Source organism: Pongo abelii, chromosome 6 (genome assembly GCF_028885655.2).
Source record: "Pongo abelii isolate AG06213 chromosome 6, NHGRI_mPonAbe1-v2.0_pri, whole genome shotgun sequence".
Classification (NCBI taxonomy): Eukaryota; Metazoa; Chordata; class Mammalia; order Primates; family Hominidae; genus Pongo; species Pongo abelii.
Window position 1 is genome coordinate 60,069,894 of NC_071991.2, and position 19,315 is coordinate 60,089,208.

Consider the following 19,315-nt stretch of genomic DNA (forward strand, 5'->3'; position numbering starts at 1 on the left):
CAATAGGGTTCGAGTTCCTATGAGAATCTAATGCCACCACTGATCTGACAGGAGGTGGAGCTCAGGCAGTAATGTGCGTGAAGGGGAGTGGCTGTAAATACAGATGAAGCTTCGTTTGCTCACCTACCACTTACCTCCTTCTGTGTGGCCCTGTTCCTAACAGGCCACAGAGCAGGGATTGAGGGCCCCTGCTCCAAACCACTGAAGAGATATGGATGTGTGTTGCTCCCAGTGTCACTGAAACTGCATTTACAAAAACGATGAAAGCCAAATAAATCTGACATAGCTATTTCCATCTTGCTTCTAACCTCACAAACTGTGTGTTCATTCCTGGGCATAGGCCAAGCTAACTATGGGAGGAATTTATAGTTTAACTGTAAGGCAAAGACAATAATAGCTCCTTCCTTCCCAAAACTAACCCCCTACTTGTTCAGGAACCAAAAACCACCCTTGAAAAACTAATGAAAGGTCACAAGGTTAGGATTAAGGGAGGGGCCTGAATTGCTAAGAAGTAGGTGTAGTTAAGTGATAACTGGCTGGGCACGGTGGCTCACGCCTATAATCCCAGCACTTTGGGAGGCCGAGGTGGGCGGAACACCTGAGGTCAGGAGTTCAAGACCAGTCTGGCTAACATGGTGAAACCCTGTTTCTACTAGAAATACAAAAAATTAGCCGGGCATGGTGGCACACACCTGTAATCCCAACTACTTGAGAGGCTGAGGCAGGAGAATCTCTTGAACCTGGGAGGCAGAGGTTGCAGTGAGCTGAGATTGCGCAATTGTAATACAGCTTGGGCAACAAGAGCTAAACTCCATCTCAAATTAAAAAAAAGTGACAACCAGTCACTGTCCCCAGCTTGCTTTTCTTTTTTCCTTTTTTTTTTTTTTTTTTTTTTGGGATGCGGAGTCTTTCTCTGTCGCCCAAGCTGGAGTGCAGTGCAGTGGCATGATCTCAGCTCACTGCAACCTCCACCTCCCAGGTTCAAGTGATTCTCCTGCCTCAGCCTCCTAAGTAGCTGGGATTACAGGCATGCACCACCACACTGGGCTAATTTTTTGTATTTTTAGTTAGAGACGAGGTTTCACCATGTTGGCCAGGCTGGTCTCATATTCCTGACATCAAGTGATCCACCCGCCTCGGCCTCCCAAAGTGTTGGGATTACAGGCGTGAACCACCACACCCAGCCACCAACTATCCTTGAAAAACCCTAGCTTCACGCCTGTAATCCAACACTTTGGGAGGCCGAGATAGGGGGATCACGAGGTCAGGAGATCAAGGCCATCCTGGTTAACACAGTGAAACCCCGTCTCTACTAAAAACAAAAAATTAGCCAGGCGTGGCGGCAGGCGCCTGTAGTCCCAGCTACTCAGGAGGCTGAGGCAGGAGAATGGTGTGAACCCGGGAGGAGGAGCTTGCGGTGAGCCGAGGTGGTGCCACTGCACTCCAGCCTGGGCAACAGAGTGAGACTCTGTCTCAGAAAAAAAAAGGAAAACCCTAGCTTCCGTATTCTTCGGGAGGCAGATTTGAAAATTATCTCCCATCCTTCTGCTTGGCTGGCCCTCTGATAATTAAACTCTTTCTCTACTCCAAAAAACAGTTGCTCTCAATGCATTGGCTTTTCTAGGCAGCAGGCAAGAAGAACCCATTGGGCTGTTACAGCACTTCCAGAGGTAGTCTAATAACTCCCCTCCAAAAAGTCATTTTGGTGGAGAGGTGGAGCAAGATGGCCAAATAGAAGCCTCCAGGAATTGCCCCCGACATAGGAACAACAAATTGAACAACTATCCACACAAAAAAGAACCTTCATAAGAACCAAAAATCATGTGAGCAATCACAGTACCTGGTTTTAACATCATATTAAGGAAAGAGGCACTGAAGAGGGTAAAAAAAGGCAGTCTTGGATCGCCTACACCACCCCTTCCACATCCCCCAGCAGTGGCCACATAGCATAGAGAATCAGTGTGCTTGGGGGAGGGACAGGGCAGTGATTGCGGGGCCTTGCATTGGAACTCAGTGCTGCCCTGTCACAGTGAAAAACAACACTGGGCAGAAATCAGCCAGTGCCCAGAGGGAGCATTTAGACAAGCCCTAGCTAGAGAGGAGTCATTCATCCAAGCAGCCAGAACCTGAGTTCTAGTAGGCCCAGCCACCGTGGGCTAAAGTGCTCTGGCGGTCCCAAATAAACTTGAAAGGCAGAATAGGCCAAAAGAACTACAATTCCTGGGCAAGTTCTGTTGCTGGGCTTGGAGCCATTGGGCTTAGAATGTACATGACCTAGTGAGATGCTAGCCGGGGAGGCCAAGGGAATGCTTGCATCACCCCTCCCCAAGCCACAGGCACTGCTGCTGACAGCACTGGGAGAGACTCCTTCCCACCACTTGAGGAGAAGAGAGGGGAGAGTAAAGAAGACATTGTCTTACAACTTGAATATCAGCTCAGCCACGGTAGAACTGTGCACTAGGGGGAGGCCCCCATTTCGTGCCCTAGCCCCCACATGAAATTTCTAGAGACACCCTGGGCCAGAACGGAACCCATTGCCTTAAAGGGAAGAACCCAGTCCTGGCAAGATTCATCACTTGCTGACTAAGGAGCCTTTGGGCTTGAATAATCAGTAGTAGTAGTCAGCCATGCTGGCTTCAGGTGTGGTGGCTTCAGGGGAGAGACTCCTATTTAAGGAAAGGAGAGGGAAGAGTAAGGAGACTTTGTCTTGTGACTTGGATACCAGCTCAGCTACTGGGGAGTAGGGCACCAAGCAGGCTCCTGGATCCCTGATTCCATGCCTTGGCTCCTAGACAGCATTTCTGGACATGCCCTGGGCCAAAGAGGACCCCACTGCCCTGAAAGGAGAAACTTGGGACTAGTAGCATTTATCACAAGCTGACTGAAGAGCACCTGTGCCTCGAGTGAACGTTGGCATAGCCAGGAAGTACTAGCCAGGGGCTAGTGCAATGGTGGTCATGGGGAAGGACTTTGATGCTTGAGGAAAGAGGAGGGAAGAGTGAGAATAACTTTATCTTGTGGTTTGGGTGCCAGGTCAGCCACAGTGGAATAGAGTACCAGGTAGATTCCTAAGGTTCCCGACCCCAAGCCCTGGCTTCACACACAGCATCTCCGGACCCGCTTGAAGATGGAGAGAACTTGTTGCCCTGATAGGAAGGACACAAGGCTGGCTGAATTCACCAGCTTCTGAATGCAGGCCTTGAGGGAACATAAGCTACTGTAGCCAGACAGTGGTCACTGCAAGCCTTGGACCAGACCCAGTGCTGTGTTGGCATCAGGTCTCTCCTAGCACAGTCACAGTGGAGGCGGTCACAGGGGTGCTTGTGTCACCTCTCCCCTAGCTCCAGGCAGCTCAGTGCAGAGACTCCATTTGTTTCGGTGAAAGTAAGATAAGAGAACAGAGTCTCTGCCTGGCAATCCAGGGAATTCTCCTGGATCTTACCCAAGACCACAAATGTGGTACCCCTACAAGTCTGCAAAAGCCACAGTTTAATGGGCTTCGGATGGCCCCTAATGCAGATATGGCTGCAGTGACCAAAGACTTAGATCACAACACCCAAGTCCCTTCAAATACTTGGAAAGCCATCCCAAGAAGGGTGGATACAAAAAATAAAAAGCCAAGACTGTGAAGATAATATTAAATACCTAACTCTTCAACCCAGACACCAACAAAAATCCACAAGCATCAAGACCACCCTGGAAAACACGACCTCACCAAACAAATTAATGAAGGCACCAGTGACCAATTCCAGAGAGAAAGAGATATGTGACTTTTCAAACAGAGAATTCAAAATAGCTGTGTTGAGGAAGCTCAACAAAATTCAAGATAACACAGAGAAGAAATTCAGAATTCTACAAGATAAATTTAACGAAGAGATTAAAACAATTAAAAAGAATCCAGCAGAAATTCTGAAGCTGAAAAATGCAATTAATGTACTAAAAACGCAGTCCCTTAAGGGCAGAATTGATCAAGCAGAAGGAAGAATTAGTGAGCTTGAAGATGGGCTATTTGAAAATACACACTCAGAAGAGACAAAAGAAAAAAGAATAAAAACGAATGAGGTACACCTATAAGATCTAGAAACTAGCTTCAAAGGGCAAATCTAAGAGTTATTGGCCATAAAGAGAAGCTAGAGAGAGAGATTAGGGTAGAAAGTTTATTCAGAGGGATAATGACAGAGAACTTCCCAAACCTAGAGAAAGATATCAATATTCAAGTACAAGAAGGTTATAGAACACCAAGCAGATTTAACCCAACGAAGACATCCCAAGACATTTAATAATCAAACTCCCAAAGATCCAGGATAAAGAAAGAATCCTAAAAGCAAGCAAGAGAAAAGAAACAAATAACATAAAAAGGAGTTCTAATAAGTCTGGCAGCAAACTTATCAGTGGAACTTTACAGGCCAGGAGGGAGTGGCATTACATATTTAAAGTGCTGAGGGAAAAAACTTTTATCCTAGAATAGTACATCCAGTGAAAATATCCTTCAGATATGAGGGAGAAATAAAGACTTTCCCAGGCAAACAAAAGCTGAGGGATTTCATCAACACCAGACCTGTCCTACAAGAAATGCTAAAGGGAGTTCCTCAGTCTGAAAGAAAAGGACATTAGTAAGCAATAAGAAACCACCTGAAGGTACAAAACTCACTACTAGTAGTAAGTACACAGAAAAACACACAATATTATAATACTGTAATTGTGTGTAAACTGTTCATATCTTGAGTAGAAAGACTTAGAGATTAACCTCACCTATCAAAAATAATAGCTACAACAACTTTTCAAGACATAGTACAATAATATATAAATAGAAACAAGAAAAACTTTTAAAAGTGGGGAGAGTGAAGTTAAAGTGCAGAGTTTTTCTTAGTATTCTCTTTGTTTGTTAGATTTTTGTTTATGCAATCAATGTTATGTTGTCATCAGTTTAAAACAATGGGTTATAAAATATTATTTGCCCTGGGCGCAGTGGCTCACGCCTGTAATCCCAGCACTTTGGGAGGCTGAGTTAGGCGGGTCATGAGGTCAGGAGTTCGAGACCAGCCTGGCCAACATGGCAAAACCCCGTCTCTACTAAAAATACAAAAATTAGCTGGGCTTGGTGGAGGGTGCCTGTAATCCCAGCTACTCAGGAGGCTGAGGCAGGAGAATCGCCTGAAACTGGAAGGTAGAGGTTGCAGGGAGCTGAGATCGCGCAACTGCACTCCAGCCTGGGCGAAAGGAAGAAACTCCATCAAAAAAAAAAAAAAAAAAAAAACTTACTTGCAAGCCTCATGGTAACCTCAAATCAGAAAACCTACAAACAGAGGCTGGGCACAGTGGCTCACACCTGTAATCTCAGCACTTTGAGAGGCTGAGGCAGGAGGATCACTTGAGCCCAGGAGTTGAGACCAGGCTGGGCAACTTAGTGAAACCCCATCTCTACAAAAAATAAAAATAAAAAATTAGCTGGGCATGGTGGTGCATGTCTGTAGTCCCAGCTACTCAGGAAGCTAAGGTGGGAGGATTGATTGAGCCCAGGAGGTCGAGGCTGCAGTGAGCCCTAATCATGCCACTGCACTCCAGCCTGGGTGATGGAGCAGAACCCTGCCAAAAAAAAAAAAAAAAACCCTACAACAGATACACGAAAAATAAAAAGCAACAAACTAAAACATATCAGAGAAAACCACCTTCACTAAAAGGAGGAAGACAGGAAGGAAAGAAAAAGAGAAGACCACAAAACAACCAGAAAACAAATAATAAATAAAATGGCAGGTGTAAGTCCCTATTATCAATAATAACATTGAATGTAAATGGGCTGAACTATCCAATAAAAAAAAATAGAGTGGCTGAATGGACAAAAAGCAAGTTCTAATTACCTGTTACCTACAAGAAACACACTTCTCCTATAAAGACACACATATGGTGAAAATAAAAGGATGGAAAAATATTTTCCATGCAAATAGAAACTAAAAAATAAAGGCAGGAGTATGTATATATCAGACAAAATAGATTTCAAGACAAAACTATAAAAAGAGATAAAGAAGATCATTATATATTGATAAAAGGGTGAGTTCAGCAGGAGGATATAAATTGTAAATATGTATGGACTCAACACTGGAGTACCCAGATATATAAAGGAAATATAAGAGAGACAGACCCCAATACAATAATAGCTGGAGACTTCAACACTCCCACTGTCAGCTTTGTACAGATCATCCAGACAGAAAATCAACAAAGAAACATCTGACTTAATCTGCACTATAGACCAAATGGACCTAAGAGTTATTTACAGAACATTTTATCCAACAGCTGAAGAATATATGTTCTTCTCCACAGCACGTGGATTATTCTCAAAGACAGATGATATGTTAGGCCAAAAAACAAGACTTTAAAAATTAAAAAAATAGAAATCCTATCAAATATCTTCTCTGACTATAATAGGATAAAACTAGAAATCAATAACAAGCAGAACTTTAGAAACTATGCAAATACATGGAAATCAAACAGTATGCTCCTGAATGACCAGTGGGTCAATGAAGAAATTAAGAAGGAAATTGAAAAATTTCTTCAAGCAAATGAACATGGAAATACAGCACAACAAAACCTATGAGCTACAGCAAAAGCTGTACTAAGAGGGAAGTTTATAGCAATAAATGCCTACATCAAAAAGTAGAAAAACTTCAAAATAAACAACCTGATGATACATCTTAAAGAACTAGAAAAGCAAGAACAAACCAAATCCAAAATTAGCAGAAGAAAAAAATAATAAAGATCAGAGCAGAAATTAATGAAATTGAAATTTAAAAATACAAAAGATAAATGAACCAAAAAGTTAGTTTTTGATAAGATAAAATCAACAAACTTTTAGCCAGAATAACTAAGAAAAAAAAAATACTCAAAATCAGAGATGAAAAAATATATATTAAAACTGATATTACTGAATTCAAAAAGTCACTAGCAACTACTATGAGCAACTATATGCCAATAAATTAGAAAACCTAGAAGAAATGGATAAATTCCTAGACACATACAGTCTACCAAGATTGAGCAATAAAGAAATCCAAAACCTGAACAGACCAATAACAAGTAATGAGATCAAAGCCATAATAAAATGTCTCCCAGCAAAGAAAAGCCCAGGACTAAATGAATGGTGTCACTGCTGAATTTTACCAGACTGAATTGGTATTTTATTTGTTTTTATTTTTGTTTTTGTTTTTTTGAGACGGAGTCTCTCACTGTCGCCTGGGCTGAAGTGCAGTGGCACAATCTCGGCTCACTGCAACCTCTGCCTCCCAGGTACAAGCGATTCTCCTGCCTCAGCCCCCAAGTAGCTGGGATTACAGGGGCCCGCCACTACACCTGGCTAATTTTTTTTTATTTTTAGTAGAGACGGGGTTTCACTATGTTGGCCAGGCTGGCTCGAACTCCTGACCTCGTGATCTGCCCGCCTCGGCCTCCCAAAGTGCTGGGATTACAGGCGTGAGCCACCGCGCCCAGCCTGGATTAGTATTGTAAAGAAGAATACCAATTCTGTTCAAACTATTCTGAAAAATAGAGGAGAAGGGAATACTTCCAAATTCATTCTACAATGCCAGTATTACCCTGATGCCAAAACAAAACACACATTAAAAAAAAAAGAAAAGAAAAGAAAAAAGAAAACTACAGGCCAATACCCCTGACGAACACTAATGCAAAAATTCTCAACAAAATACTAGCAAACCAAATTCAACAATACATTAAAAAGATCATTCATCATTCATCATGATCATTCATCATGACCAAGTGGGATTTATCCCAGGAATGCAAGGATGATTCAACATACACAAATCAATCAGTGTGATACATCATATCAACAGAATGAAAAACAAAAACCATATGATCCTTTCAATCGATGTTGAAAATCATTTGATAAAGTTCAACATCCTTCATGGCAAAAACCCGCAAAAAACTAGATATAGAAGGAGCATACCTTAATACAATAAAAGCTATATATGACAGAACCATAGCAATTATCATACTGAGTGGAGAAAACCTGAAAGCTTTTCCTCTAAGATCTGGAACATGACAAGGATGCCTACTTTCACCACTGTTATTCAACATGGTACTGGAATTCTTAACTAGAGCAATCAGACAAAAGAAAGAAATAAAGGGCATCTACATTGGAAAGAAAGAAGTCAAATTATCCTTTTTTGCAGATGATAACTATCTTAAATTTGTAAAAACCTAAAGACTCCACCAAAGAACTATTAGAACTGATCATCAAATTCAGAAAAGTTGCAGGATACAAAATCAACAAACAAAAATCGGAAGCATTTCTATATACCAAAAGCAAACAATCTGAAAAAGACATCAAGAAAATAATCCCATTTACAATAGCTACAAATAAAATAAAATGCCTAGTAATTATCTTAGCCAAAGATGTAAAAAGATCTCTGCAATGAAAACTATAAAATGTTGATGCAGGAAACTGAAGAGAACACAAAAACACAGAAAGTTATTTCATGTTCCTGGATTGGAAGAATCAATATTGTTAAAATATTCATACTACCCAAAGCAATCTACAGATTCAATGCAATCCCTATCAAAATACCAATGACATTTTTTACAAGAATAACAAAAATAATCCCAAAATGTATATGGAACTATGAAAGACTCAGAACAGCCAAGGCATGCTGAGCAAAAATAATCAAACTGAAGGAATCACATTATGTGACTTTAAATTATATTACAGAGCTATGGTAATCAAAACAGCAGGTACTGGCATAAAACAGGCACATAATCCAATGGAACAGAATAAAGAATCCAGAAATAAATGTATATGTCTACAGTGAACTCATTTTCAACAAAAGTGCCAAGGACATACATTGGGTAAAGGATAGATTCTTCAATAAACGGTGCTGGAACAACTGGATATCCATATGCAAAAGAATGAAACTAGACCTCTATTTCTGGCCATATACAAAAATCAAATCAAAATGGATTAAAGACTTAAATCTAAGACCTCAAATTATGAAACTACTAAAAGAAAACATTAGGAAAACGCTACAGGACATTGGTCTGGGCAAGGATTCCTTGAGTAACACCCCAAAAGCACAGGCAATCAAAGCAAAATGAACAAATGGGATCACGTCAAGGTAAAAAGCTTCTGCACAGCAAAGGAAACTATCAACAAACTAAAGAGACAACCCACAGAATGGGAGAAAATATTTACAAACTATCCCTCTGACAACGTATTAATAACGAGAATATTTAAGAAACTCAAACAAGTCTATAGGAAAAAAAAATCTAATCCCAATCAAAAAATGGGCAAAATATATGAATAGACCTTTCTCAAAAGAACGCCTAAAAATGGCAAACAGGTCTATGAAAAGGTACTCAACATCATTGATCAAAGAAATGCAAATCAAAAGTACAATGAGATGTCATCTCACCCCAGTTAAAATGGCTTTTATCTCAAAGACAGGCAATAACAAATTCTGGCGAGGATGTGGAGAAAAAGGAATGCTCATACACTGTTGGTGAGAATGCAAATTAATGGAACTTAATGAAGGTTTAGAAGTTCCTCAAAAAACTAAAAGTAGAGATACCATATGATCCAGCCACCATATGATCCAGCCACCATATGATCCATATTTAGGTATATACCCAAAAGAAAGGACATCAGATATCAAAGAGATATCTGCACTCAAATGTTTACTGCAGCACTATTCACAGTAGTCAAGATTTGGAAATCTGTTGATGTCCGTCAACAGATGAATGGATTTTTTAAAATGTGGCACATGTACAAAATGGGGTACTGTTCCGCTATAAAAATTAATTAGATCCTGTCATTTGTAAAAACATGGATGGAACTAGAGGTCATTATGTTAAGTGAAATAAGCCAGACACAGAAAGGCCAACTTCACATGTTCTCACATATTTGTGAGGGCTAAAAGTCAAAGCAATTGAACTCATGGAGATAGAGAGTGGAATGATGATTACCAAAGGCCAGGAAGGTTAGTGGTTGGGGGTAGAGGGTATTAAGAATGGTTATTGGATACAAAAATAAAGCTAGAAGACTGGGGACGGGTGTGGTGGCTCACGCCTGTAATCCCAGCACTTTGGGAGGCTGATGTGGGTGAATCACCTGAGGTCAGGAGTTCGAGACCAGCCTGACCAAATGGTGAAACCCCCTCTCTACTAAAAATACAAAAATTAGCCGGGCGTGGTGGTTTGCTCGTGTAGTCCCAGCTACTTGGGAGGCTGAGACATTAAATGGCACCACTGAAGAAGAATGAATAAGGTCTAGTATTTGGTAATACAACAGGGTGACTACACTGAACAATAATTTATTGTACATTAAACAAACTAAAAATATAATTGGATTGCTTGTAACAGAAAGAAAGGATAAATGCTTGAGGTGATGGATAGACCGTTTACCCTGGTGTGATTATTACACATTGTATGCCTGTATCAAAATAGCTCATGTACCTCTTAAGTATATATATATTTACCTACCTCGTACTCATAAAAATTTTAAAAGGTACATATACGTTATCATTGCATCCTCTTAATTTTATTTTTCAGTTCCAGAATTTCTAATTAATTCTTTTTCAAATCTTTTTTTAAAACATTATAATTTCTAGTTCCCTTTAAAAATTTTCAACTTTGGCTTTTTTCTTTAGAACATCATAAATGTAAATGTATTACAGACTACCTGATAATTCCAAAATCAGGAATCCCTATGATCTTTTTTCTTGCTTCTGCTGATTCTCATTCATATTGTGTATGCAATTATTTTTCGTTGTTGGCTGAATACTTCATTTGAAAATTTTATTTGTAGAAATGAAGTCTAGCTGATATTATCTTCTGCCAGAAATAATTTTCATTTGGTTTTACCAGGTATCTGGAGGCAACAGAACTCCTTATTCCAAGTTCAAAAGTTGAGGCTTTCCTTGGCCAGCCAGAAAATATGTCAGGCCGCAGACCTTGTAAGATCTGGGTTTTGGCCAGTTCACCCTCACTACCAGGGTGCAGCCTAAATGCTGGCCTAAAGTAGGGGGTGGTTTGCCAGGTTCCAAACCTCTGTAAGCCCTGAATTGATATAATGGATGGATGGATAGATGGATAGATAGACAGACAGACAGACAGACAGACAGACAGACAGATAATGGGAATCCTCAGTGGCCTGGATTGAGATACTCCTCTGGAGAAGATTTGTGTTTGCTTCTGCCAGACACGGGGATACACTGCCCATCCACAATGTCTTTGTTCATTTTTCATAAAGTTTTCTCAGACTATGCAAGTAGAGTACAATCAAACTCTAAGCCTGCATGAAGGCAGACCTGTGGTTATGAATTCTTAGGGAATACTTTTTTCTGCCACTTGATACTAAGGCCAAGACAGACAAGACTAACCTGGTTCTTCTCTTTGCTGATGGAAAGACTGTATTTTATTCTGTAGATTTAAGTGTACCAGGATTATGCATGGATCTCTGCCAACTTTCCCCTCAACTCGCCCATTACCATTTTGTATGAGCTTTACTTCCATTTTGCTGCACTGCTATTACAGCCTGAGGCTCTTTCATTCAACATAAGTCCTTAAAATGGCCCTGGAGTCAGCTTATGCTTATCACACCATTTTCAGTTCTTATGCCCTACCTCACCGCCTGTCTCCAACCTGGAGATTTCTCTTACTTGTGTCTCAATTTTGATTGGGTAGGGTAGGGGATTTTACTAGACTTTTTTTAATCAGAAGAGTTTTTAAAAATACAGTCGTCCCCACTTACCCACAGTGGATGCCTGAAACGGCAGATAGTACCAAACCCTATATATATATATAGTAATGTACAACATAACAATGTTTTGGTAAATGATGATCACGAATACATCATTTTTGTTTTGTTTTGTTTTGTTTTGTTTTTTGAGATGGAGTTTCGCTCCTGTTGCCCAGGCTGGAGTGCAATGGCATGATCTCGGCTCACTGCAACCTCCACCTCCCGGGTTCAAGTGATTCTCCTGCCTCAGCCTCCCAAATAGCTGGGATTACAGGCGCCTGCCACCATGCCTGGGTAATTTTGTATATTCAGTAGAGATGGGGTTTCACTATGTTGGCCAGGCTGGTCTCAAACTCCTGACCTCAGATGATCCACCCACGTTGGCCTCCCAAAGTGCTAGGATTACAGGCATGAGCCACCACACCCGGCCAATGTTTTTTTTTTTTTTTCTGTACCTTTTCTATGTTTAGGTACACAAATACCATTGCATTGCAATTGCCTACAGTATTCTGTACAGTATCATGCTGTACAGGTTTCTAGCCTAGAAGCAGCAGGCTATACCATATAGCCTAAGTGTGTAGTAGGCTTGTATTAGTCTGTTTTCGCATTGCTTTAAAGAAATACCCCAAACTGGGTAATTTATAAAGAAAAGAGGTTTAATCGACTTACAGTTCCACATGACTGGAGAGGCCTGGGGAAACTTATAATCATGGCAGAAGGGGAAGCAGGCACATCTTACATGGTGGCAGGAGAGAGAGCACAGAGGAAATGCCAGACATTTATCAAACAACCAGATCTAGTGAGAACTCCCCCACTATCACAAGAACAGCATGGAGGAAACCATGCCCATGATCCAATCACCTCCCAGCAGCTCCCTACCTTGACATGTTGGGGATTAGAATTCAAGGTGAGATTTGTGTGGAGACACAAAGCCAAACCCTATTAAGGCTATACCATCCAGGTTTATGTAAGTATACTCTACAATGTTCACAACGACAAAATTACCTAACATCACATTTGTCAGAACATATCCCTATTGTTAAGTGATACATGCCTGGACTGTGGTTTTGTCTATATAGTACATACATAACTATGATGTAATTTAATTTATAAATTAGGCACAGTAAGAGACTAACAATAATCATGAAGTAGAACAGTTATAACAATATACTGTAATAAAAGTTATGTGAGGCCAGGCATGGTGGTTCATGCCTGTAATCCCAGCAATTTGGGAGGCCGAGGTGAACAGATCACAATGTCAGGAGTTCGAGACCAGCCTGGCCAACATGGCGAAAACCCGTCTCTACTAAAGATAAAAAAAATTAGCCAGGCGTGGTGTCGCGTGCCTGTAATCCCAGCTACTTGGGAGAGTGAGGCAGGAGAACTGCTTGAACCCAGGAGGTGGAGGTTGCCGTGAGCCAAGATTGTGCCACCGCACTCCAGCCTGGGTGACAGAGCAAGACTCTATCTCAAAAATAAAAAAAAAATAAATAATTTTAAAAAGATGGAGGTGGGGGAGTAGATATAACAGAAATGAATATGAAAAAAAGTGGTTTGCAAAATGTTACTGTTCTCTTCAACTAATTCTCTTAGGTACTGCAAGTAAATTGTAGGTACCATGAATCTCTTGAATACATATATAACACAAAATTTATGGTATCTGCTTTACTACAGGAAGGTGCTAACTGTTCATTTTTGTGGTTGTTCTTTCTGTCTCTTCATCTTCCCATTACTTTCAATAACAACTCTTTATCCACAGTTTCCTTAGTTAAAAAACAAAAACTGGCCAGGCGCAGTGGCTCACACCTGTAATCCCAGCTCTTTGGGAGGCCGAGGCAGGTGGATCACGAGGTCAGGAGTTCAAGACCAGTCTGGCCAACATAGTGAAACCCTGTCTCTACTAAAAATACAAAAAATTAGCCAGGTGTGTTGGTGTGCGCCTGTAATCCCAGCTACTCAGGAGGCTGAGGCAGGAGAATCGTGTGAACCCAGGAGGCAGAGGTTGCAGTGAGTTGAGATCACACCACTGCACTCCAGCCTGGGTGACGACAGAACGAGACTCCATCTCAAAAAATAAATAAATAAATAAATAAAACCCTTCCTGTTTTCTATTCTTCCTGTCATGAGAATAAATTTAAAATGGCTTCAGTCCATTCACTTGGCTAACTGACTTATTGGTACATCTATATGATCTGCAGTAACAGCACATGAAACCTCATCAGTATGAACAGAGACTAGTTACTTCTGATGATAGAAGAGTTACCTATTTAAGGACTACATTGTCCTTAGAATGGTATGAGTGGCAATATCAGGACCTGGCTTCATAAGTATGTGCTGAATTTTCAAGGTGTTGCTAAGCTTGGTCTTTTAAAAATTTCAATAGTTTGCCAAATAAGCCTACTTAAGGAGTACACCCAAATGCTCACTATCTTTGTCCCCTCCAAAAAGCACAAAAGGTCTTGAATAAGTGTTGTGATTTCTGCTCTGTTTTATAGGAAGACTGTGGCTGTAGTGTGTGAAATTAGAGGGGAACTGGAAGTCAGGACACGGTTCAAAAACAAAAAAAATACTCCAGTCATATAGGGAGATGGAGGATCGGAGCAGAAATAATAAGACCAGTGGTTTGGAAGTGATCTAAGATAATCTACGTCAACCTCCTTGTATCTATTACTTAAGTTGCAGGATGGGAGAAAGGATCCCAGAATGTAAACTCCACCAGAAAGAGTCCTCACTGATTTATAATACTCCAGGAACCTAGAAAAATGCCTGACACATAACATGCATTCAATAAACACTTTTTTTTTTTTTTTTTTTTTTTTGAGAGAGAGTCTCACTCTGTCACCCAGGCTGGAGTGCAGTGGCACGATTTCGGCTCACTGCACCCTCTACCTCCCAGGTTCAAGCGATTCTCCTGTCTCAGCCTCCCGAGTAGCTGGGATTATAGGCACGCGCCACCACGCGCGGCTAATTTTTGTATTTTTAATAGAGACGGGGTTTCGCCATGTTGGCCAGGAGGGTCTCGAACCCCTGACCTCAGGTGATCCACCCGCCTCGGCCTCCCAAAGTGCTGGGATTACAGGCGTGAACCACCTCGCCCGGCCAATAAACACTTGACTGAATACGGCAGTGCCAAACAGAATACAAGGGGGCGGGGAACAGAACACAAGAAAGGAGGAAAAATTAATCAGAACTTGGGGCCAGAATTTGAGGGGTAAAGGAGTCAAGAAAACCAGTGACAGAACTGAGCATGTCAGGAAGGGGATCTAGTTTTAAAGGATAACTATGATAACTAAAAGCTGTGGTATTAACGCCTTTATTTCTAATATGACCTCAACCGCATTAAGCTTACTTGAACATGACCTTTACCTAGATCATACGGGATGCAAATCCTCTAGATTTCTAAGAATTCTCTAATCATCTAAAAATGTTTCTTCCTAGATGTTGCCAGCAAACCTGTGTTCTTTAGGCACACGAACGCGAGGGGGAGGAGGGCGTTAGCAGAAAAGACGCCGACAGGTAAGGGGTCAGAGGGATAATCCTGTCTCTGCCGCAAATGCAGCACCTTCCTCAGTCTTGGGGCGTCCATCAAGCGGAGAGCTGGAATATGACTGAAAGTAACAGAGTAGAGGTGGAACTAGAACAAGGTCACGAGCTGGTGCCCAACTCCTGTAACTCCTGGTTCCAGGCTGTCCCTCTAGGATGCTGTTGGCGCCAGCTGTGGTAGTAGGACAGAGTCTGGGTAAAGGTCGCCTGCTGACAAGATGGTAGCTAGGAGACCTCTAGGTGCGCCAAAATTAGGGCGTCTTTTCCTGGACGGGCAAAACGCCCTGCTCAAAGCTCATTACATCACCACGCCCAAGATCTGATACTTTAGCAGGGAAACGCGCCAACCAAGCGACTCCACCCCACCCTCCCCGCTCCTCCAGCACACGCAAGCGCACAGAGGCCCGCGAGTGACGTCACCCCTCCCGACACCACCTCGTTGTCGTACGACCAAAGGCCTGTCGTAACGGCCGGGAAAAGCCTGGAGAGGAAGGGCACGCACGCCGCACACCCTAACATGCTCGCCAGCATGCGCGCGCAGGTCCTTGGCGCAGGCGTTGGGACTGGAGCCAATGAGGTGCGCCGACGTTACTGCGTAGCCGCCAGCTCGGCCGCACGTCAGGGCGCGGGAGCGCGGAGCGAGTTTGGTTGCACTTACACCGGTACTTAAGCGCGGACCGGCGTGTCCTTGGACTTAGAGAGTGGGGACGTCCGGCTTCAGAGCGGGAGTCTTCGTTGCGCCAGCGACTAAAAAGAGGTGAGAGCGGGTCGCGGAAGCCGCACCTGGTTAGAGGCAGAGCTGTGGGTGGCGCGCACTCGCGAGCGACCGAGACCCACGCGGGGAGCCTCCGAGCGGAACCGCGCTGGGTGGGAGAGCGGGGAGTGAGGACCCTGGGCTGTGGTCAGACCGAGCTGGGCGAGTAACGGCTTGAGGTGCGGCGGAGCCCTAAGTAGGGACAGGTATGGTCTTGGTCAGGGACTGGAGGCGGCTTGGATACAGATTCGAGGAAGAGGCGGCCCCTTCCATAGTGGTTGCTGAAGGGCTATGGAAATGATAGGCAAGACTTCCCTCCCGGAAAGCCGAAGCTTAGCGCTTCACGTTCTTCTGAGAGCAAAAGCTGTTGCTCTTCTAATAAGGGGCCATTTCTTTTCGTGGGCACATGTTTCTTCCGTCAGTCGTTCTGACATCCTAGAAACAGTTTCATCAGTCACCTTGAAACCGACCTGGACGGGTGACCTCTTGGTCGCCCCAGGGGATCACAGGTAGGGGATTTGGGATGTCCCCGGGGGACCGTGCAGCTTGCCCCTGCGCTCCCATTCACAAGTTCGAGTGTCAAGCTACTCCTGTGACCTGGGCAGGTAGAAACAGCCAGGACCGCTTTTTAAACATTTGTGTGCTTTGTGTTATCCTCAGGGAGAGGTGGCTTTACATTGTAGTAAGATTAAATGGTTAGGTCTTCTTAAAAGTTGCGGTTGTGGTGATTTTGGCTTAATGTGTTCGCCCTTGAGCTTCAGATCTGTGACTTCGTGACCATGATTGTCTCTTTTGAAACTGGAGTTTGAATTAGGTTCCCTCTTTGCTTGGGCTTAGTTCCTTCACGTCTAAACACAAAAATACGTTTTTGAGGAGGTGCTCCTAAAAAATGTTTTTGGTATTAAAGAGTATTTGTTATAAAGAGTATTAAAGCAAAACAAGATTCATTCTGGTATTTAATGACATAAATTAGCAATGGATTGGTAATTAAGTGGCTAGAGTGGTCATTCATTTACACTGTATTTGTTACTTGAGGAAAAATGTACTAAGTTGGAGCTTTCGTTTTTAGAATTAAATATGGGTGATGTTGAGAAAGGCAAGAAGATTTTTATTATGAAGTGTTCGCAGTGCCACACCGTTGAAAAGGGAGGCAAGCACAAGACTGGGCCAAATCTCCATGGTCTCTTCGGGCGGAAGACAGGTCAGGCCCCTGGATACTCTTACACAGCCGCCAATAAAAACAAAGGTAAAAGTCACTTGTTAAATAAAACAGCACAAAATGCAGGAATATAACATGTGGCAAACTATCAGGAGTGTGAAGTACTTAACCGATGCATTCTTTCTTGTTTAGGCATCATCTGGGGAGAGGATACACTGATGGAGTATTTGGAGAATCCCAAGAAGTACATCCCTGGAACAAAAATGATCTTTGTCGGCATTAAGAAGAAGGAAGAAAGGGCAGACTTAATAGCTTATCTCAAAAAAGCTACTAATGAGTAATAATTGGCCATTGCCTTATTTATTACAAAACAGAAATGTTTCATGACTTTTTTATGTGTGCCATCCTTTAATCTCATACACCAGAATTCAGATCATGAATGACTGACAGAATATTTTGTTGGGCAGTCCTGATTTAAAACTAAGACTGGCTTGTGGTTAAATGAATATGTTCAGTTTTTGAATTTTAATAGTAACTCCAATTCAGTAAATGCTATCACTGTTTACCCCTTTTAAAGATATGATTAGACTTCGTTAGTCATGTTCAACTTTTCACAAAGATGGTGAGTGCCATCTTAAAACTTACTGGAGATTCGTTTTATATTTAGATTTATATAACTGGTTATGTGAATATATTTAAATACTGGGGAAATTCCTTCACTGTCTTAGAACCAAGCAAGATTCACCTGTGTTTTGTGTTCATTTGCCTCTTAAAGGCAAAGGTTGAAGATAAATAAGGTAGCAATGTCCATAGTTTTGGCCTTAACTATGCCAATCTAATTATAATTCCCTGTATTTAAAATGGTTCCTTTTACTTATTGAAAGGCATTTTCGTGTGGTTTATGTGTAATATTAAAGATTATTCAACACCTCTCACATCTTATAGATCTATAAGGTCACATGCTTTTAAAATGGTAGCAAGTTAAACTTCACTCTTGAATTCTTTACAATCTAAGTCAAACTAAGTTATAATTTAGGATTGTCTTTAAACAGCCATTCAGAAACATGAAACTGTAGAACTGTGTATTTGTGATTGGGAATGGTGCTTTTGCCAACTTAAAAGGATTAAAGTAATGGAGATATACACAAATTTTAAAATTATGTGTGGTCACAAGACTAAAGATAATTAAAAAGAAAACCACAGATCATGATTTTTTGACTGTGCTTGATTTCATGACTGATGCACAAATTTTAATGATTAGAAAGTGCAGGAGCCCTAAATGTCAGTGCAGCAGTGTTAACCAGTCATGGTGCTAGATTGTTTACTTGGTTTTCTAGGACTGCCTGAACTAGAATAACACTTCACTAATTGACTCTTAGTTTCTTTGCTCAGATTGAGAACTGCAGCATTTATGCCAGACATGGACAGAGGAATGCCTCTGGTCATAGTTTTGTGATGTGTAACAGTGTATAATTACATACTGAATTATTTCATGCAAAGTCTGTGCCATACACATTTAGAGTAGTCCTTGGAGATTTTATGGAGATGGTGATCACAAGGTAAGTCATAAAGAATAATGAGAAAATAAATCTATGCTGGTGGAGCTGAGAACTGTATCTTTGTGGGACAGTGAGAAGACTGAGAAGATGTGAATCCATGGTCTCAAAGGTGATAGGGATGATTAGATAGGTGTTTAAGGCCTGAAAGCAATTTATAGAAGAAATGTGGAAAGCTTGCTATAATTCATATTTGAAGTCCTAGTCTGAGTTCTGGTGGGGAATTTAAAAATGCATCCTGGAAATCTTTTAAAGATTTCAGACTTTGAAAGGCCTTGTAGCAGAGGACTTGGTGACTGCATAAAGTTAGTGGTATTCAGGGACAGTGTAGCAATTAGTTTACAAGGGGACAATTCTAGACTAATGTGAAAGACCTGAAGTGAAGGGTAGCGAGTTGATTTTTTTTTGGCATCCTGGAAATGATACAGGAAGCAAACATATTAAGATAGATACAGAAATGTGTTCAGCCTTTCATCTTGGTTAGTTGTGGGGTTTTGTTTGTTTTTTGAGACATGGTCACGCTCTGTTGCCAAGGCTGGAGTGCAGTGGCACGATCTCGGCAGGCT

At 41.7% G+C, this 19,315-nt stretch overlaps 1 protein-coding gene across 1 annotated transcript; it reads left to right on the plus strand.

Moving 5' to 3' along the window:
• The first annotated feature begins 15,975 nt into the window (after positions 1-15,975).
• On the plus strand, positions 15,976-18,397 carry CYCS (cytochrome c, somatic). The gene is given in 3 exon segments (NM_001131167.2): positions 15,976-16,037; positions 17,104-17,280; positions 17,386-18,397. Coding segments are annotated over 2 exon segments (318 nt in total). The 5' UTR covers positions 15,976-16,037; positions 17,104-17,111; the 3' UTR covers positions 17,535-18,397.
• Positions 18,398-19,315: the final 918 nt, after the last annotated feature.